This window comes from Aspergillus puulaauensis, chromosome 8 (assembly GCF_016861865.1).
Source record: "Aspergillus puulaauensis MK2 DNA, chromosome 8, nearly complete sequence".
Lineage (NCBI taxonomy): Eukaryota > Fungi > Ascomycota > Eurotiomycetes > Eurotiales > Aspergillaceae > Aspergillus > Aspergillus puulaauensis.
Window position 1 is genome coordinate 1,979,952 of NC_054864.1, and position 19,550 is coordinate 1,999,501.

General features: G+C 50.0%; 7 protein-coding genes and 1 non-coding gene across 8 annotated transcripts; 4 read left to right on the forward strand and 4 right to left on the reverse strand.

Annotated features, from left to right (window-relative positions):
• Nucleotides 1–680: 680 nt before the first annotated feature.
• Nucleotides 681–3,763, reverse strand: YAK1 (putative protein kinase Yak1; the record flags this gene model as incomplete). Its single annotated transcript, XM_041697045.1, has 8 exons — nucleotides 681–1,426; nucleotides 1,481–1,839; nucleotides 1,894–2,013; nucleotides 2,072–2,331; nucleotides 2,387–2,546; nucleotides 2,614–2,813; nucleotides 2,867–3,141; nucleotides 3,205–3,763. 8 exons carry the CDS (start codon nucleotides 3,761–3,763, stop codon nucleotides 681–683), a joined length of 2,679 nt encoding a protein of 892 aa, XP_041562615.1.
• A 1,771-nt stretch (nucleotides 3,764–5,534) lies between these two features.
• Nucleotides 5,535–9,279, forward strand: APUU_80733S (DNA-dependent ATPase RAD26; the record flags this gene model as incomplete). The annotated part of the gene is made up of 3 exons (XM_041697047.1): nucleotides 5,535–5,759; nucleotides 5,814–5,887; nucleotides 5,943–9,279. The coding sequence occupies 3 exons, from the start codon at nucleotides 5,535–5,537 to the stop codon at nucleotides 9,277–9,279; spliced, it is 3,636 nt and encodes a 1,211-aa protein (XP_041562616.1).
• A 415-nt stretch (nucleotides 9,280–9,694) lies between these two features.
• APUU_t80003A lies at nucleotides 9,695–9,786 on the reverse strand. Its single transcript has one exon. It is a non-coding gene; the product is annotated as a tRNA-Asp (tRNA).
• A 768-nt stretch (nucleotides 9,787–10,554) lies between these two features.
• On the forward strand, nucleotides 10,555–11,194 carry APUU_80734S (uncharacterized protein; the record flags this gene model as incomplete). The annotated part of the gene is made up of 3 exons (XM_041697048.1): nucleotides 10,555–10,858; nucleotides 10,921–11,025; nucleotides 11,082–11,194. The coding sequence occupies 3 exons, from the start codon at nucleotides 10,555–10,557 to the stop codon at nucleotides 11,192–11,194; spliced, it is 522 nt and encodes a 173-aa protein (XP_041562617.1).
• Nucleotides 11,195–12,312: 1,118 nt separating this feature from the next.
• Nucleotides 12,313–13,247, forward strand: APUU_80735S (uncharacterized protein; the record flags this gene model as incomplete). The annotated part of the gene is made up of 3 exons (XM_041697049.1): nucleotides 12,313–12,427; nucleotides 12,484–13,059; nucleotides 13,111–13,247. The coding sequence occupies 3 exons, from the start codon at nucleotides 12,313–12,315 to the stop codon at nucleotides 13,245–13,247; spliced, it is 828 nt and encodes a 275-aa protein (XP_041562618.1).
• Nucleotides 13,248–15,015: 1,768 nt separating this feature from the next.
• Nucleotides 15,016–16,175, reverse strand: APUU_80736A (RNA polymerase II mediator complex subunit MED27 domain-containing protein; the record flags this gene model as incomplete). Its single annotated transcript, XM_041697050.1, has 3 exons — nucleotides 15,016–15,180; nucleotides 15,231–15,863; nucleotides 15,942–16,175. 3 exons carry the CDS (start codon nucleotides 16,173–16,175, stop codon nucleotides 15,016–15,018), a joined length of 1,032 nt encoding a protein of 343 aa, XP_041562619.1.
• A 381-nt stretch (nucleotides 16,176–16,556) lies between these two features.
• On the reverse strand, nucleotides 16,557–17,325 carry APUU_80737A (uncharacterized protein; the record flags this gene model as incomplete). Its single annotated transcript, XM_041697051.1, has 2 exons — nucleotides 16,557–17,111; nucleotides 17,173–17,325. The coding sequence occupies 2 exons, from the start codon at nucleotides 17,323–17,325 to the stop codon at nucleotides 16,557–16,559; spliced, it is 708 nt and encodes a 235-aa protein (XP_041562620.1).
• Nucleotides 17,326–17,698: 373 nt separating this feature from the next.
• APUU_80738S (Zn(II)2Cys6 transcription factor) lies at nucleotides 17,699–19,528 on the forward strand (the record flags this gene model as incomplete). The annotated part of the gene is made up of 1 exon (XM_041697052.1): nucleotides 17,699–19,528. One exon carries the CDS (start codon nucleotides 17,699–17,701, stop codon nucleotides 19,526–19,528), a length of 1,830 nt encoding a protein of 609 aa, XP_041562621.1.
• Nucleotides 19,529–19,550: the final 22 nt, after the last annotated feature.

Below are 19,550 nucleotides of genomic sequence, written 5' to 3' on the forward strand. Positions count from 1 at the left end.
CCCATGAAAAAGGGGCGAAAACGTAGAAAGACAATGCATGATGTGGAATCACATACAATGGACAGCAGCAATGCTGTTAGAATGACAATCAAGAAGAAATATAAGTAAGGGAAAATAAATGTAACAAAACAGGGGAATGAACTGCAGTATTCCCAATAACGCCTGGTTATGCCGGAAACAACGCGAACATAAGCCTGGGAGGAGGCAGATGACGGCACTGGCCTTGGGCTGAGTACCTGGATGCCGAGACAGTCGGCAATAAAACGAGTCTCATAAATCACCAAAATGATTCGAAACTATAAAGTCCCAGCGAGTAAACAGTCAACCAATCGACACGGAGATCGGAAGATGTACGGAGCATGTCCTTTCATCCGACTGTCTTGTTGGCCCGACCTGGCCGGATCTCTCTTGTTTGAGGTTCCTATGGGTACAACCATAAATGCAGCAATGATTGACAAGCCATCAAGTGTGGGACAGCTTATAGCCAGGGTAGGTAACAAAGAAATCGGTTGAATCGAGCAAAATCCAAATGGCCACGTAATCATGGCACAGTTGGAGCGACACTGCGGTCACATCATCTGTGACTAACGCATACGGAGAATATTCGTGCCCGACAGAAAGAGAAAATGCCTAATATATGACTCTTGCTCAACCTTCTTCTCATACCTGACAGCGCACAGTTAATGCCATTGGTTTTGTTGCCCCATGAAATTTTCACCCATGACACCGTCCTCAAGAGTGCGGATGAAGTCTCGGTTCCGTGTCCCACCCACGCGGCTGCCTCGTCGTCTCTGGTTTGGAGCGTTAGGGTCAACGTATCCATCTGCTGGCGGAGGGTAGTATGCCGGACTTGGCTGTAGCCGAATAGGCGCATTGGGGTCGAGGTGACTTGCAACTCGTTGAATAGTAGGTGGTATTCCCTGGGGATCCATAGTCGACGCCCGCTGACGGCCAGCTCTGGTTGTGGCTTGCGCATAGAGACTTTGAGAGGGCCCAAACTGCGACTGTGGCATTTGACCAGGCATAAGGTTCATTTGGTGGCCGTATGCTGGTGGCTGTGTTGGGTAGGGCGGAGGAGCTTGTTGGTGGCCCGCATACATCCCCGTGTACATAGGCGGCGCCTGAGGATGCGCAGGAGGGTGGTACTGGTTCATGTGCATTGTATACGCACTCTGTGCGGCGGACTGAGCATGAGCTGCTCTTTGCTTACTTGCAGCTTCCGCTTGCTGTTGCTGCTGGATACCTGGAGGAACAGTCTTGTTCAGCGAAGCATATTTCAGGTTCATCGGTGGCACAAATGGCCCAGTGAACTTTTGTTGTGTGATGAAGGGATGCAGCTTGGCTTGTTGGGGCGACCAGCGCTCGAGGGGGTTGATCGATAGCAGACCACGGACGAAGTCAATGAAAGCAACACGGTTATTGACCTCTATAGAGATTTGTTAGCGGCGGGGCAAACGAAGTGTATAGTTGACGATCGTACCTCTCTCAACCTCTGCTGGTTTCATATTTTTCCTCGGCATCGGGTAGCTTCGGATGATATCTTCTAATGTCGACGCCTGGAAGTACTTCTTACTGGGCTGTTCTTTCGTGTTGTGCTCGCGTGAATATTGCTCCAGACTCTTCAGACGGTAGGTCTTTCGTCCAAACTCGTCTTGGGTCTTCTCAAAGAATTCACCAGATTGTTTGCCCATTTCTAACATCCAGGTCGGGGGTAAACCTAGCATTTCGACGATCCGACAAACCTGATTGTATTCTGACGATCCGGGGAACAGGGGCAAACCAAGAAATAGCTCGACGACGATACAACCCAAAGACCACATATCAATTGCAGAAGAATACCTGAAACAAATTAGCCAAAACCCTCCCCAAGGCGTATTGTTCTGGGTCACATACGGTAAACCAAGAAGCACCTCTGGTGAGCGGTAAAATCTGGACTGAATGTATGTGTAAACAGTTTGTCGTTCATCACAGGCGGATCCGAAATCGATAACTTTGATGATGGGGCTTTCGAGGCTGTAGAACACATCGTTAGTTTGTTAATTTACGGTGTTTATGAAGGAATTGGACTGACTTCTTTAACAAAATATTTTCCGGCTTAAGATCGCAGTGAATCAGGTGCGCCTTGTTTAAGAGGCTCAGCGCATTAAGCAGTTGCTGTGCAAAGACGCGCACAAGCGTGGTGCTTAAGCCTCGGAATTGATTCTGCTTTATCAATTCATAAAGGTTGACACTGAGCAGCTCGAATGCCAAACAAAGATGCTGGCGATGTATAAAGGTATCCTTTAGTCGGAGAAGATGGTGGTCATCGTTCTTGTCGTATCTGCTGTTGAGCTATTGCGACGAAGAGTGAGCAGAAATCCATAGGCCATTTATTATGCAGACTTACCAGATCCAGGACGGAAACCTCCATCATACTTTGATTGAAGTAGGCAGTCTTATTCTTGATGACTTTAACGGCAACAACCTCCTGTGTTTTCAAGTTCTGGCACTTGACAACTTGTCCAAAGGTTCCCTGACCAAGGACATCAAGAATGAGATAACGATTCCTGCGAGACTGCGTTAGGCAAATGACGAGAAGACAAAGCGCAATTGTGATTTATGGATATGACGTACTTATGCCCTGCCTCTTCGCTTCCCAAAATGTCATTTACATATAGAATATAATCGCTGTCCTCGTTATCATACCCGTCGTTCTTGACGCCTTTGCTGGGTTTGGTAAGAACTCGACGTGGGTTCCTCGATGACTCGTAATGGAAGTTCGGGTTGCATATCCGGTAAGTAGCCGGAAGGTGGTTTGTCAACGCTTGGAGAGGCTGTCCAACGTTAGAAAGTCTAAAGTGACTAGTTTGGTTGACATGGTACTCACGCTGATGAAACCACCCTCAGGGTTGGCACGCCTATACGCAGGTTGTGTGTGGATGCGAGGCTGCAGCTCCTGTATCGATTTGAACTTTTGGAATTTCGGCATCGGGCCACGGCCTGGCTGTTGAATAATACCGGACCCTGACCCTGAACGTGGTGACCGTGCATCTTGTGTAAATGGCGAACTGAGTTGCGGTCCTGACGACGGGCCGAAGAAGTGATCGGGGCTCATATCGGTGGATTGTAGAGGAGGTAATCTCGGAGGATGCGATCCAGATGCTGCGAATTCATGGTTAGGCACTCTGAATGACGGTTGTTGTCTCTCCGGAACAAAATACTTACAAGGAGGTGACTGATATGACTGGGGAGGCGAAGAATAGTTGGTGGCCCTTGTTGGCGACTGTCCAGACGGATGCGTCGCGGGCGGAAAGGCGTATGAATTGCTAGACTTTCCCGGGCTTGAATTGTAGGGCAAGCCTGGTGACAGGACGTTCATTGGAGAGTACCTGCGAGCAGCAGTAGACCCTTCGGTCGGAAAATACTGCGAAGAAGGTCGGCTCTGATGGGCAGGTCTCGTTGGGTATTTGGTCCGGTTATACGGATCCGCGTCTTCCATAGCGATATCCGCATCGTTGACATAGTCGCGGGTATGGGGTGTAGCTGCGGGAGACGCCGCCATCGAGATTGGTTTGGAGGAAGCGACCGGGGGCGGTTTGGCCGCAATTCCAGGGGTTTGGAAAGGCTCGTAGGTGTAACCCGCGGGAGCCTGCGATGGTGGTTGCTGGCCGCCGTAGTTCGAAGGCAGATGTTGGGCATTGGGATTCGGCGTCAACCCGTTATTGTTGAACTGTGCAGGACGACCCACCAAGGGGTCTTTGTATGACTGCCACTGAGAATCCATCCTCTCCTATTTTCTGCTGCGAGCGCAGGCAATCGTGAACGTTTGGGCGGAAGTTAGGACGATCGCCTGGGAAAGTCGACAGCGCACATGCACTGCGATCGGGGGTTAGATAGCAGCGGGGCGGTAGACGAATGCAGCGCAATCAGGCGGAGACGGCGTTGGACACGGCAGCACGGGCGAATACTGACACACCCCGAATATCGAAGGGTCGAGCGAAGGAATTGACGTTATTTCTAGACTACACCGTACCTCATTATCTTCGTAAAACGTCGATTTGAATGCAGGGCGAGACGGCCACCGAGCAACAGGCACGAGAAGGGCGGTCGCAATGCACGATCCTCAGCCCTCACAACTGCACAAGGGGCTGGGGGTCTCGAGTGGAAGTGGAGAGTGTCGACTGCTGGAAGTCCCGGAGAGAACGGGAAGCCCAAACAGACGCTCACACACAGAAGAACGGCACGGCTGGAATGCTGTCGGAACGAAGTCGCAGGGAGGGGGGGGGGAGAAGAGGGAAACGAGAGGGCGTGGAGGCGGAGACGGCGATGCGTAGAGCTGGGATCTGGAGGCCTCAGGCTGCCCACTGCAGTTGGAGCGGTGCACTCAGCACTACTGGTGCTCCTTTTGCCAGCTCACGACAGCCAGACTCGCTGCAATAGGCCTCTTCTCCAACGGATTCTGTCACTTGCTGCTGATCTCACGACCCCAGTATACAGAATGGTTGAAATTGGGCGATTGCGTGGGAGACGCGACGCTATTCAGGCGAAAGTAGGAGGCAGGGACCAGAAGAATAACAACACGAGAATTCCCACGAAATTAATATTGCAACTGCAGGAAAGCTGCGTATGTAGCTACTAATAAATTTGATTTAACATGACTGTGCTCTTCGGTCGCTTGGCCCCTCTCTACCCAGTCAGTCTCCCCAGCCTCTTGGCCGATCTCGTTTCCGGTAAGTATACTTTCAGCTGCCCCTTGAATCGTGGAAATTGGTACCCAATGCACGCCCGTGTGCAATTATTTTAGACTATACTCTGTAGTCAACCTTAAGCCTCAGCGAGGGTTATTTGGGTATGAAAGTGATCTCTCATCCCAGGGACGGCATATTCCCAATCCAAGCAAATGCTGGAGGTGGCGCTAAACAGTGTCTGGCCAGACAGTGGCCACTGTGTGGTAGCCACAATTCCAGACCATCCAGCAGATGCTACAGTAAATACCACGGCTCACCCCCTTTTCAAATCGTCTTGATCATCTCTTCGCACAATTCGTGGCCCTTCACAGCAAAGCCCACCCTCCAACTGACCGTGCGTAATCATTCCTGGGCGCAATTCGCTCGTCTGAGTATAGTCGACTGAGCGACTGTGACGTGGGCGGCGGTTCTTGGCGTCCACAGAATGACTAATATTCTGCCGCAGTCTGGGGGCGGTGACCGATTAGGCGACAGGCAGCTCTTGATGCCGATGGTACCTAACAGTGACGATAATCCAAGGTGAGACAGCAACAAAATCTCTGGTCGAGGCGCATGGCGCTTATTTCAACATGCTGGACTCTCTCATAAACTCGTTGCATGCGGTTGGTTGTGGTGCGTTCACCTCGTGATTCACGGTCTCTTTCATTCAGTCTTCCCCGAGGAAATCAAACCGTCACCACGGGGATCAACCTACTTGCCAATTTCTCCGCTGGAACGGACTGTAGCTCAATATCATTCATTCAACAATCAACTATATTGCTTACCAGGGGCCGCATCGTCGGTTCCTAATTGGTATATTTTCCCAGCATGGATCAGAATGTAAAGAACGAGCAAGATGGATCCCTCGAGGGGCCATCTTCAGAGAACAAGACACAGAATGATGACCTGGAGACTTCTGGCGCATCTCCACCTGTGGGTGAGCCAGCGTCAAATCTGGATACCTCTGGTGGTACAGATGAAGCGAGCCGGTTAAAAGAGCTTCAAGCGGACATCCGCGACCAGGATACCCTGGAAAGAGATATAACTCGCCAGGTATACTTACTTCCATCCTCATTGTGCTGCGCGCATATCTGACACCGTCTACAGGCCGACAGGCTGCTTATGGAGCAGGCTGATGAGCGGGACAATAAGAGATTAGAAAAGACGAAGCATGAAAAAGAGTATAACCATCATATCTACGCTAAATGTAATGTATACTTATTCTGCTCATCTCAGAAAACTCGAATCGCAAATCTTGCGATTACACCAACGTCTTTCGCAACCAGTCGGAACTTCAGCGCGAGTGCGCCTCCAGAACGATATAGACAAACTGGAAGGCCGCAATGCCGCGCTTGCAAATGATCTCAAGGAAATCCAACAACGTATCGACGGCAGGCGCGAGGAGCAAGAGACGAACGCAGAGGTGACCGGGACGGGGAGAATGCCTAATGAGTCACGGAGAGACTATCTTATAAGAACCGGAAAGATCACGCCGTTTTCGCGAATGGGAGCCGGTCCGAACGCTGGCCCATTAGCTAGCCTCCAGGACGCGCTTATTGATGCTGAAGATGAGCGTGATGAGCTGGAGGCTTTGGAGCAGGTAAAAGCGCGATCGGCCGTTTCTCACCGGAATCTAGTACGCCCGGGTTTCGGTTTCGACGATGCGAGTGAATCAAATGTTATTGAAGAACCAGTTTCTGAGCGCCCCGGAAAGAGGAGGAAACTAGGAAAGGACTCCCGACCGAGTAAGACGTCTGTCAAGGTGGAGGATGTGGATGTGGATGTGGGCACACTCTCCGAAGGTCATGTATCCGAAGACCAAGATGATTCCATGAGTTACGTTGAAGACGAAGAGCAGGAATCCTCGTCGGAAGATGACAATGACTTCATGACTGAGGAGAAAGTCGCACCTGTAAAAAAAGCGAAAGGCACAGAAGATTTGGAAGATTTCAGTGGCTTGGATGATGGCAACGAAAAGATATACCAGACTCGGCGTCAGAATTGGGTCACTCGGAGAAGCGCTGCTCGGAAACGTGCTCGGAAAGCCCGAGAAGCAGATACGGAGCAAGACCCCAACATAGACGAGGCTGATGACGCTCAAGCCTCTGAAGAGGAAGAGTGGTTCATGCCCCATCCCTCTGAATCAGACCTGCATCTCGACAATGACTACCGTATACCGGGCGATATCCATCCACTTTTATTTGACTACCAGAAGACTGGAGTCCAATGGATGTGGGAGTTGCACCAACAACAGGTAGGAGGCATTATCGGGGATGAAATGGGCCTAGGCAAAACGATCCAAGCCATTGCATTTTTGGCTGGTCTCCATTACAGCAGGATGTTGACGAAGCCCGTTGTGGTTGTTTGCCCAGCCACAGTTATGAAGCAATGGGTGAATGAATTCCATCGCTGGTGGCCTCCATTTCGAGTTTCCATCCTGCATACTTCTGGCAGCGGAATGGTCAACATAAAGAATGAAAGTAGTCGTGAGGACGCACTTATATCCGGAACCTATGGGTCGAGTGGCTCTAGCAGCGGCTTCAAGTCAGCTCGGAAGGTCGTCAAACGTGTAGTCGAAGAAGGACATGTGCTGGTTACCACTTACTCAGGTTTGCAGAGCTATGCCTCCCTTTTAATACCGGTTGAATGGGGCGGCGCTATCCTCGACGAGGGCCACAAGATTCGCAATCCAAATACCTCCATCACTATGCACTGCAAAGAGCTCCGGACTCCACACCGGGTTATTCTCTCAGGTACGCCAATGCAGAACAACTTAACGGAGTTATGGTCACTGTTCGATTTTATCTTTCCGATGCGCCTTGGCACACTGGTAAATTTCCGAAACCAGTTCGAGTTTCCAATTAGGCAGGGAGGCTATGCGAATGCTTCAAATCTACAGGTGCAGACGGCTGCCAAATGCGCGGAAACGCTCAAGGATGCGATCAGCCCTTACCTTTTACAGCGGTTCAAGATAGATGTGGCAGCCGATCTACCCAAAAAGAGCGAACAGGTTCTCTTTTGCAGATTGACAAAGCCGCAGAGACAAGCATATATGGCCTTTTTGGGCTCGGAAGAGATGCAGTCTATCCTACGGGGCCGAAGGCAAGTGCTTTATGGGGTTGATATTCTTCGAAAGATCTGCAATCATCCGGACTTACAGAGCCATAAGTTGCTGCACACCAAGGCCAACTATGGAAACCCAACGAAGTCGGGGAAAATGCAAGTAGTCCGATCTCTGCTCGAATTATGGAAAGACACCGGCCACAAGACACTTCTATTCGCACAGCATCGTATTATGTTGGATATTTTGGAGAAATTTGTTAGGTCTTTATCTGGTTTCAATTATCGTCGTATGGACGGCACGACACCCATTCAGCACCGACAATCTATGGTTGACGAGTTCAACAAAGACCCAAATATACATGTCTTTTTACTTACGACCAAGGTTGGAGGATTGGGTGTTAACCTTACCGGCGCGGATCGAGTCATTATCTACGACCCTGACTGGAATCCTTCGACCGACGTACAAGCCCGAGAACGTGCATGGCGGCTTGGGCAGAAGCGCGATGTAACTATATACCGACTAATGACGGCGGGAACTATTGAGGAGAAGATATACCACCGCCAGATTTTCAAGCAATTCCTTACGAATAAGATCTTGAAGGACCCCAAACAACGACAAACCTTCCAACTCAGCGATTTACACGATCTCTTTGCTTTAGGCGAAGAACACCAAGGCCCAACGGAAACTAGTAAGATTTTCAAAGAAGCTGAAGTCACCTACGAAGAAGACAATGACAATGGCACCCCGACAAGGCGCCAGGATAACCACCAGCGTGGCGTGCAGGCCGAGAAGCAAGATATTAGCAAGGTGACAGGCGTGGCTTCAATAGAACAGTTCCAAGGAGCACCGGAACAGGAAGCGAAACCAGAGGAGGGCGAACCGGGCACAAATTCAGAGTCACGCATAATGGAAGGCATATTCGCCCGGTCAGGCGTCCACTCGGCGCTCGAGCACGACCAAATCGTGAACGGCAAACGCGTCGTCAAAGCAGACCCGAAGATAATCGAGGCAGAGGCGAAAAGAGTGGCTGCCGAAGCTGCAGAGGACCTACGTCGTGCAGGTGAAGCAGCCAAATCCATACCCATCGGCACGCCTACGTGGACGGGTCAATTCGGTGTTGCGGGAAGGCCTGACGAATCCCCCATGCGGCCACCATTCGGCGGACGGAGCAGTACAGCCAGGCGAGCTATGGCTGGTCCATCATCTGCAAGCATTTTGGCTAACCTCTCGTCGCGTACACCCCCGTCTCGCAGCGGTACCAATAGCCCTGCGCCAGCGAATGACACCAGTGGGAAGGACTTCATTACGATGATCCGGGATTTCATTACGTCTCACGGCGGAGCTGTTTACACGCAGAATTTAATCGATCATTTCAACCGTTATTGTACCACTCCGCAGAAATCGGCGGAATTTAAAGAGATGTTGAAACAGATCGCCGTTCTGAACAAGGGTGGTCGGAATGGGAGGGGGAAATGGTCGCTCAAGCCGGAGTATGTCAGAGGGCGATGAGTTTGCGACCTGGACTTGGAACGCTAGCTATGTATTGTTATACTACTTGAAATTGTTGTATTTTATGGATCTTTCTTAAACACCCAATATGATGGAACCATGTCCTTTGACTGCGCATCGCAAGGGGAAAACGTCACTGCGCAAAATATATATTATACTAAGTTTCGGGCCTTTAGCCGGCGATGAACTCAATCAAACAAGAATAGTACGTGCCTAACTTGTGACGATCATGATGTCAAGTGGCATCCCGATCCTTTCGCTGTGTTTCAGCTCAGCGGAGTTTGATCACGATAGTCCTCCCATTATGTATATATTCGGCTCCGAAACCAAAGTGCAGCGTAGTTTGGAATCAACGTGGGTATCTGGCTTTAAACGAGTACGGAGTGAAAGAGATGAGAATAAAGCAAAAAAGCCACTCCCCGACTGGGAGTCGAACCCAGGTCTCCCGCGCTTGTTCCTCTAAGAGGATTGACAAGCGGAAATCATAGACCGTTAGACCATCGAGGAATTGTTGGACGAAAAGATGGTGGAGTTGGAAAGACCACTCGACTCTAAGTAAATCTCCTGTTCTGTGTTTGTTTAGCTAGATTGCCGATCACTGACAAGATCTATGGGCCGGAGGTCGGATGTCACAAATCAGATGTCAAAAACAAACACTTGCTTGCGAGAATATCGTCCGATCATCGATGGCTATCGAACAGAACTGCTTGGAATGTTCCATCCTGCCAGGCCACAAAGTGTCCTGCTCATCTTTATCAAACGATCCGTGAGCAGCGGACCTTGTGATCTTCAGCTTACCTCCATCTGCTCCAGTTTCTCCTCATGATCCACTCACAGTGTCCGAGCTCGGGCCGGTTGTCGACAGCGAAAAGCACGCCGCTCTTTGAAGTGGAAAACGATCGTCCTCTTCCTTGTTGTTGACTTGCTGTGTTGTCGGATGCCAGGATAAGAGTGCAGGCCATGTCTCACTTCGCCCCTCTACTCCACAAAACATGGGCTTTCCACTGGAACGTCGGATGGGAACTTTGGATGCTTCCTGCATTTAAGATTTCGGCCTTGTTTATTCTCCCAGTCGGTGCTGCGGTTCCCTGAAGTGCGAACCATGCAGAGCATGCCTTAGGACTCGCCACTTGCCCCTGGGGCCCTGATAAAGCTGTTGTGCCTCCCTCGCCGTGATTCTCTCCTCAAAGCAAGCACATTCTTTGGGTACTACTTGTTGATTCCCAACGCTCTGTCTTTTTTTGTTTGGATTTTCAAGAACTCTCTTTTTTCAAGATGAAGTTTATTAACACTCTCTCGCTACTGATCGGCGCCGCCGCGGCCAGCCCTTTCCAAGTCGGTCGCCGCGACAGCCAGAACCCCGATAAATTCCTTCTCAAGACCTCTGGATCTGAGAACCCTGACCACAACGACCTCTACGTTTACGGATATCACACGGGCGCTGGTCTCAACGATGCTGTCCTTACGCCGGATGTCGAGACTGCTAGCACTGGTTTCCTGAACGGCACCAAGCTTCAGTTCGACTACGACACTCAGTTCTCATGGGGCATGAATCCCGTGGGCGTTACTAACTACGCTGGTGAGTACCTCTTTATCTAAGCACATCTCCACGTTCTGGCGGGGGATGCTAACCGTCTCTAGCATGGCAATTCGTCCAGATCAATGCGGGGGCTAGCCAAGATGGCTTCTCCGTTAACAGCACTGGCCTGCAATTCTCACAAGAGAAGGGCTTCGGTGGCTGGCTGGGTAAGATAAACTGAACGGTCACCACTACGCGCAGCCGGAATGCTAACATCTCCCAGTGTGCGATTGGTGGCACAACGCACCCCAGCTTTTCTACCTCTACCGCTACTACACGGCCCAGTACCCCGGCTCCTGCAGCGAAGTGAAGCTTCTGACCGAGCCTGCTGCGTGAACCATGTTATGGTTCGTCGCCGACTCGCCACCTCTCCGCATATTCACCCGGCCCGAGAGGCTCATGACGCGCGTGGCTGGACTGATGAATCATAAACTTCGAGAGGCGGCTGTTGGTGAAGTCTGGTCGCTGCTGCCGACTTCCACACAGGTCCGGGCGTGCCTGTCTGGACCTGAGACGAAGTCTAACGGTCCAATGTGTTTCATGGTTTCATAAATGTTAATCCACTTTAAAAATTTAACTTCATGTTGGGAATCATTTGCCGGGTCCAATGGTTGCACCTGAAAGGTCGGGATAATTTTGTATATTTGACGCCAATTATTGGCAATAGTATATACTTAGTGGTGTGGACGTCTGACAATTCGGTTTTGTTGTTTAAATCGCGGCCGTTAATGCTTGAGTGCATGGCGATGGGCAAGTGGCCACAACTTATGCGATGCTGTGTATATGAGTCAAAACATAGTGAAGAATACAAAAATAATTCTGGAATGAGGCTGGAACAATCCGCAGAGTCAACAGAGTGGAAGGGGAGATCGGATGCCTGAGGCGCGGCCGGATCGCCCAAAAATAGACGATGTCTCACATGTACGCCCAAAAGGGTTAAGCCACCTGATCTGCCGGTCTGGTCGTTTCAATTCTTTCTCGCCATCGTCTTCCCACGCCCTTTTCTCTCGCTCTGCTGTTGTTGAAGCGTTGTTCTCCCTCGCATCTTCTTCTCTGAGATTTTCTGCGTCCTCTCCATCCTATTACACGGTCGTCATTTGTACGAATCGCCCAGTCGCTCGCTTGTTTACGTTCGTTTCGCCAGCCACTCCGCTCGCTTTGGAGACCACTCAGACCCAGAACAATTAGTATCAGATCACTGGCTTGTTTCACACTCGACGCAACACGCCGGTTTTTTACTTCTCTGCCCTCCACCGCTTGTCCGCAGCCGCCTTCGACTCTCAATAAATATCAACGTTGTGTCGAAAACCATTCGTTATTACCCGCTATCGCATCATCAATAGTCGTTGCTGTCAACAAGGATCGGTTGAAATATACTGAAGCCAAGGGGACTTAGGACACCCCGATTCATCGATAAAAAACAATCAGTTGACGGTTGACCTGCCACGTTCAAAATGCGTTTCACCTCGCTTTTCCCGATTGCATGCGTGCTTTTGTTAGCCGTACTGTCGACTGCGTGGCAGTTGGATGGGCTACTGGGCAATGGCCAACTTTTGCCTAGAGCAGATGGTTAGTCACTTTATAATCTTACCAGGGCAGTCTTCTAACGTATAAACCGTCTTTAGACGCAGACTCAGACACCGAAACTGCGGCCGAAGGCGCGACTACCGGTGCTTCCCCTTCAGCGGAGGAAACGGCATCTGCCACAAAATCCTCTGATAAGGACAGCGAGGAAACGGACTCTCCCACCACAACCAAAAGTTCATCGGACTTGAAGACAACCGGCAACTCCAACAAGACGACATCTGTTGATGCTCGCCTCCCTCCGGGTGGTATTTCCATGATCTCCCCGGCATCGAGCTCAACGACATACTTCAAGATCGATGAGATAATTACCTTTGTTTGGAATTATACGTCCTTGTCAATCACTCCCTCGGCAGTGAATGTTGTTGCGACTTGCAGTCTCAACAGTGCTACCTACACCATCTCCAGCAACATGAGCGTTGAGGAGACGCAGACTGTCAAGTGGGACACTGGAAAATACCAAGCCAACGCCACTGCTCCGTTGCTTACCGCGACCTACACCTTGATTGTGTACGACGAGAGCAAGGACATTGATGACACTGCTGGAGCTGGTGAACTAGATAAAGGGACCTATATGTTCGGGATGTACGAGAAGCAGCCTTACACCCCTTTGTCGGGTATGTCTACCACCACCTCTGTTATCCTACCCCAATGCTGACTTGTTTTAGACTTTGTCTGTGCGACATGCAGTGGTGCCATGTCCTCCATGGGACTTCTCGGCCTGAAAATGGCCGTAGGAATGGGCTTAATCACATTCCTATCCTTCACCTGGTTTGCCGGCAGTTTCGGCATATTCTCTACCTGAATATCGCCAAACTTGACACACGAATATTTACATTTACATATTATACATTCTGAGAATGTTGCATGCAGCTGAGCGGTTTTCATTTCGTCACGATAATAGCGATTCGATAATAGCGATTGATCTGACAAGTTGGGTGGGATGGCGTTTTCACGTATTTTGCTTGCGTTTTACATATATTATTACTATAGTTGTTTTCTGACTAAAATAATTGGGATATATGGCACGTTTTGTCTCCGTTTCCCTTCCATTTTTTGTATTTCCTATCCTTGCGGACGTGTTTGTCCTTTGCCTTTTTAGCGATGGTGACTAGTATCTAGTGCCTATAATAACCAAGACCAAGCCCGAAAACACGCACAGTAATGATTAATAGGCGGGAATACATCAGTAAATCTTCACATCCCCCGCACTATTGTAAAGACAAAGAGCTGCAGGACTTGTGCTCCTGCACGCAAGCGGATACACCTGCAGGCGCCAACTGCTAGAAGCCGCACGGCAACAATGACAGGATACTCAAGCAAGCTCCAACATAGTATCTGTTAATTGTCCCCCTAGTACGGGAGAATCTTCTAGACGCAGCCCTACGGGTTCACATAGTCCAGAGCACTGCCATGAAAGGTAGGTCTGGAGGTTCCCGCACAAGGCAAATGCTTAACCTGAATTGCTTCCATTTGTCTACGGAGCTGCACAAACTCTTCCCCCCTGTTCTTGCTGCTGGGGTGTTTGTATGGACAATGAAGTAGCGATTGCAGGTATGGACAGCAAATGGGATGCTAGGGATTAGCGAGGTTGGAATAAAGAGCTCGCTGGGACTTAGATGGGTATAAGTATCTGAGTTTATTGGTCTTAGATTCCTGTTTTTTCTCTCCAGCTGTCTTCATATGAATTGAGATACTCTACCTCCTCCCTCTACTCATCACAATCAATCGTACCACGCCGTTCTTTCACTTCGTACGTCGCCTTGGCTGGAACTTGCCGGATACTCAATTTCCATCACACCTGTATCGCCAGTAGTCAACATTGTTCGCATCCAAATACACGTCCTTTTCCCTGGCAGCCTCCTTTTGAAATTTCTCGTCCGGTTCCACAGCTCCATCCCAGCACATATCAACCACTATATCGACGGCTTCATTTTCCGGTCGGCAGGATGTGGTTACTTGAACCCCGCCCAACAAACAGACCCGAGCCGAGACGAAAAGAGAGAAAGGCCGACTTTGGTTATATCTGGCCAAAAGACCCGATGCCAGGAAACCCCAGCCGATGGTCTCGCTGGCAGCGCTTTACCGACGTGATGACAGGGAAGGGACCGGACATGCATGTTGGAAGAATAGGGCCCCGTGCCAGCCACTACGGCCATGGGCATGCCGTGGACATTAGAGACAGTCTCCGCAGCCCATGGAATCGGAAGCAGAAATCTAGAACGGACTGGTCGTTGTGGGAGAACGAGCATATCAAGTATTGCACGACACATCATTGTCTGGACTGCTATAACGTTCGCAAGCGGGAAAAGAGCGACAACATTTTGAGAGGGGCGAGACGTGGTCCGGAGGAGAGGTACGACTTTCGCACGAGGAGATATCAGATTCCGGATGAGGCGACTTGGTCTAAGGTGGTATATTGTGATGAGCGGCGGCATTCAATTCCTATACTGTATTTGGATCGGCTCGGGGACGAATACCCGGCGGGTCATTATCATGATGCGGTATATGGGGCTCATGGCATTCGGTGTTGGTGATTTCGGTACTAGAGCCTTTTTCCCTTTAGGTCCGGATCAGACACATGTCGCGTGATATGCCTCGAATGTTGGCGTCTGGGGTTCTGTTTGTGTTTCAGTAGATTTTGGGTATCGGAGTGTTGGGAGGTTGGCTGCTTTGTCTTGCAATTTTCCACATTTGGTACAGGTTGTTTGAATGTTTGAATAGGACAAGATCATTTCCTGGCGACTTATGAGTATTTATTGAAGTTAAGCAGGCACAGTAGACTTACCAAGAGGTATGTCAGGTCCCATTTTCTTGAACGAGAGTTGAGGCAATCCAAAATTGCAGTTTCAAGCTTTGACGGAGGCTCTGCGGATGACTTGCTAGAGATATTAAAGTCGGGAACCCCGTCCTGGCCTGAATGGTGGGCATGGACCCTGAAGGCCAGCCCGGACTTTGCGAGTACGACAGAGAACGTGTCATTCTTAGGGGGAAGAACGCGTACCCCTGGAACATTCCGTTGGGCGAAGTTATCGACGAGGGTTTTCCAGCCTCCTTCTGCTGATTGTAGTTGTGAGCGTTCATGCTCCTCCTTGGCCTTTTGCTGTCGCTCTTTCCTAATGGAGTCCTGCTTCGTAATATCTTCGAGCAGCACACCGTAGTCTTCATCCCACATGCCATTAGACTGCAGGAGCTGACCGGCGTTTTCGTAGATCAGAGTGTCGACACGCTCCCAAACGGCTTTCATCTCTTTCCCACGCCACATGCCCTGGAAGTCCCCAAATTCATTAACGCTAGCACGCGCGGTCTGTGCCAGCTGCTCGAAGAGCATCTGGGGTGAGGTTGAAGCAGGTTGGGAGTTGACAACTGGAGCTAGTGGCTCGAGAAGCCGTTCCGGAATCAGTGTCCGAAGTTGATGAATCTGTTATGCTGATGAGCTTGCTGTTCCCGACAAGACGAAGCGTGGCAGGGCAACGCATCTAAGATATAGAAATCATACCGTTTCTTCCAGTTTCTGAAGCTTGGCAAGGGACGACACAAGCTCTAACTCGGACTGCAAAAGTTCAGGGTCGATAACAGGTTCGGCATCATCCTCTGCGACCGCGGTCGGAACAGATGTGGAATTGGAATCGTTCATTGTAGTTGATTTGATGTTGTTGAGTTCGCTGGCTTTGATAGATGGGGATTGTTCCATTTTTGGTACCACGACAGCTACTTTTTGGCCAGCGGTCATTTTCCACCTGGTATGGGATGGAAGTTTCTAATAGCGATCGAAGTGCGTAATTATACCGTGATAGTAAATTTACATCAACACTCATTCACTGTAAGATTGACCAGGCAATATTTGTTCAACTGCCCCGCTTTAGGATGTGCAAGAGGATTGGATGGGAGAGAGTTGATGATGCATGATGGTGTTGGACGGTGGTTGTTGATCACTGCGGAACTACGCCACAGTCACTAGCCACAACACCTGTGGCTGGTGTGGGGAGAGTATACTTACGGATTGATGGTTTCATTAATTCAACACAGGATAGATTCTATTAGGATTGATATAGATGTAAGCGGATTTACACATTCTCTTAATAAAAGAGTACAAGCATAAGCAAAAAAAAAATTATCCCTTCTTGCACACGGCTGGCATCTTGCCCACCCACTCTTCAGCTCCGCCCTCTGCAGCATCCACAAGCCAGCGCGCAAGGGCACCTCTCCTCTGGGACATTGTCCAGCCATCTTCTCCTACCCATCCAACGAACGTCTCTCCATCCTCTCTGTCCTTTCGCCAGCTCTCTTGGTCCTGATTTCCGGGAATCGCCGCAATCCGATAGACAGTCCACTTGAGGCCATCGGCATGATTCTCAAAAGCATCTGCAATGTTCAGCATATTCCGATAAGCGAAATTCGCAAACGTGCGGATAAGAGGGATGACGGCAAGCGTGAAAAGCGTCCAATGGTCCTCTGGTCGAGAAATAGACGGTGTGCCGCTCGCAAAGATGCGGTCAACTCCATGTTCGCGCATCAAGGGAAACACATATGATTTGTAGATGTCCCCAAATAGGCTGCGACTGCCATTTCTATCGTTTATTCCGGGACCCAACAAGGAGATGACGACTCGGCATTTGGCTATGGCCACGGAGAGGGAGTCGAGATCGCTCATTTCGCCCTTGACAACCTAGTAATAGTGGCACCGCGGTCAGCGAAGAACCAATCTACTTGGGAGAGTTAGGACGGACTTCAAGTAACTCATCCGATGTTAGGTCTTCAGGAATCTTGGAAGGGTTCCGTGCGTAGACTATGGTCTCATGTTTTCGATATACAAGTTCTCGCAGCAGGCAGATTCCTGTGGGGCCTGTGCCACCGAGAACAAGAATTTTGGTGCCTGCCATAGCTGGGTCTAAAGTAAAACTAAGGAGTAGGAAGTGAAAAGATGTGTTTGTGAATAATGTTGTTGGGAATGTCGCTGCTCATATAGTTCTGAGAGAGCGGGGCCGCGCGCTGTCAAACCCGCGCGGTCTCGTCTGCGCGCGGTGGACAAGGAAGTCGCACGGAAGAATGATGCTAATTCGACCAAGGCCAGAACTTACCGGTCCTACCGTGATTGAAAAATACCGAGTAAACCATGAGATATAGAGACGCCTGCCTAGATAGATAAGTGTCAATGGAACAAAAGAAGCGCTGGAGCTCGACGTCAGTCTCATTGCCTGAGGCTGCAAAATCCGCCAACAGCCAATCACGTGTGCCAGCACCGAGGACGTCGCCATGCGATCCAAACGGTGCCATTCCTCACATATCCTAGAGGACAGTGACATGACCGACGGCAAAAAGAACAACGTCGGCTGCTGGACTTGCCGGCTGCGCCGTAAACGATGCGACCTGGTCCGACCAGTTTGTGGGATTTGCTCGGCATTGGAGATTTGTTGCTATTCTGACCCAGACAAGCCGGAATGGATGGACAATGGCGTGAAACAACGCCAGATGGTACTACAACTTAAGACAGAAGTCAAAAAAAGAGCATCTCGGCGCCGGTCGAAGAGGCTGATACAACGTGTTGCGCGGGATCTAGAGGATGAAGAAGAAGTCCCAACTCCAAAGCAGACATTGGATATTACTGCGCCATCGACGCAGCAAACGAATCGCCGCGCCCCAAATGAAGACCAAGCACGGAGATCTAGTCCTCCAGATTATGTCAACGAGACGCGCCCGGCTTCAGAATCTGCAGCTGGCTTCACACAGATTTCGTTAGAGCATCTGGATGCCCAGGGCTCGCACCGCCTGTCCAACGAGTTAGAACTGAGCTTCATTATGGTGTTCCTGGACTACACATTCCCTGTTCTATTTCCCCTGTATACGCCCACTATATTCGAAGGTGGGCGAGGATGGCTCTTAGTGTTGCCCATGAAGATCAGAGCGCTCTACCACACTGTCATCAGCCTGACCTCGTACTTCTTCACCGAGGTACCAATAAGTTCAGGAGCAGGATACGAACGATGCACAAACGTAGCGTTCGGAGAGCAGAGCAAACAACTAGATCTGGCTGTGAAGATGGTACAGCAAGATCTTCATACCATCTACCAAGGTGTTCACTCCAATATTCTCGAGAGCGTCTACCTTTTGGAAAGCATTGTACAGCTATTGATCTATGATGGCGTTGTCGCAACCACGGAGAATTGGAGAATGCACCTTGGCGCCGCTATAGTTCTGTTTGAACAGATTATATCATGCCCCGGATCAGTATCCTCTCTCTTCAATCTTATGAGCCAGCTCTCACCACTACCAACAAATTCCGAAAACTGGAATGGGTTCTGGACCGCCGACCAAGCTGCTTTCAGGTTTTTCTCTGCGATCCTGCTAGTCGCCGACATCATTTCTAGCACGGCGCTCGAACAATCTCCAAAACTACAAAAATACCATAATGATTTGTTAACAAATGATCCGGGTCCCGAGAAAGCTCCCCTACAGCTAGAAGACTTTATCGGATGCCAGAACTGGGTACTTTGTCTAATCAGTGAGATTGCAGTCCTAGACACCTGGAAGAAAGACATGAAGAAACACCGAAGTTTAAACATGACGCAGCTTGTGGAGCGCGGCTCTCTAATCGAACAAGAACTGCAGACCGGCTTCTCACAGCTCGACCATGTCCCTGAAACGCAATATCCACCTCAAAGACCACCCGACATGTTTCCCTTCAACGGGTCCTGTACTACAAGTACAACCAACACCGTAACCCGCATCTGGGCCCACGCTGCCCGCATCTATCTTCACACAGTTCTCTCGGGTTGGCAAACTGCCACCCCAGAGATATGCGAGGACGTTTCTCAAACAGTAAACCTCTTCAAAGAGATTTCACCTGGTGTATTTCGAGCACTAGCATGGCCATTTTGCGTTGCGGGCTGTCTGGCGGCTGAAGAACAGGAATCTGCATTCCGAGAGTTAGTCAACTCGATGGGACCGCTTGGGATGGTCGGGACGATGCAGAGCGCGTTATGTATTATGGAAAATGTGTGGCGTAAGCGGGAACATATTGATCCTGATACCTGGGATATCGCTGCATGTTCGAGAAGCTTGGGACATGTGGTTTTGTTTATTTGATCCGCGAAATTGAGAATTTAAT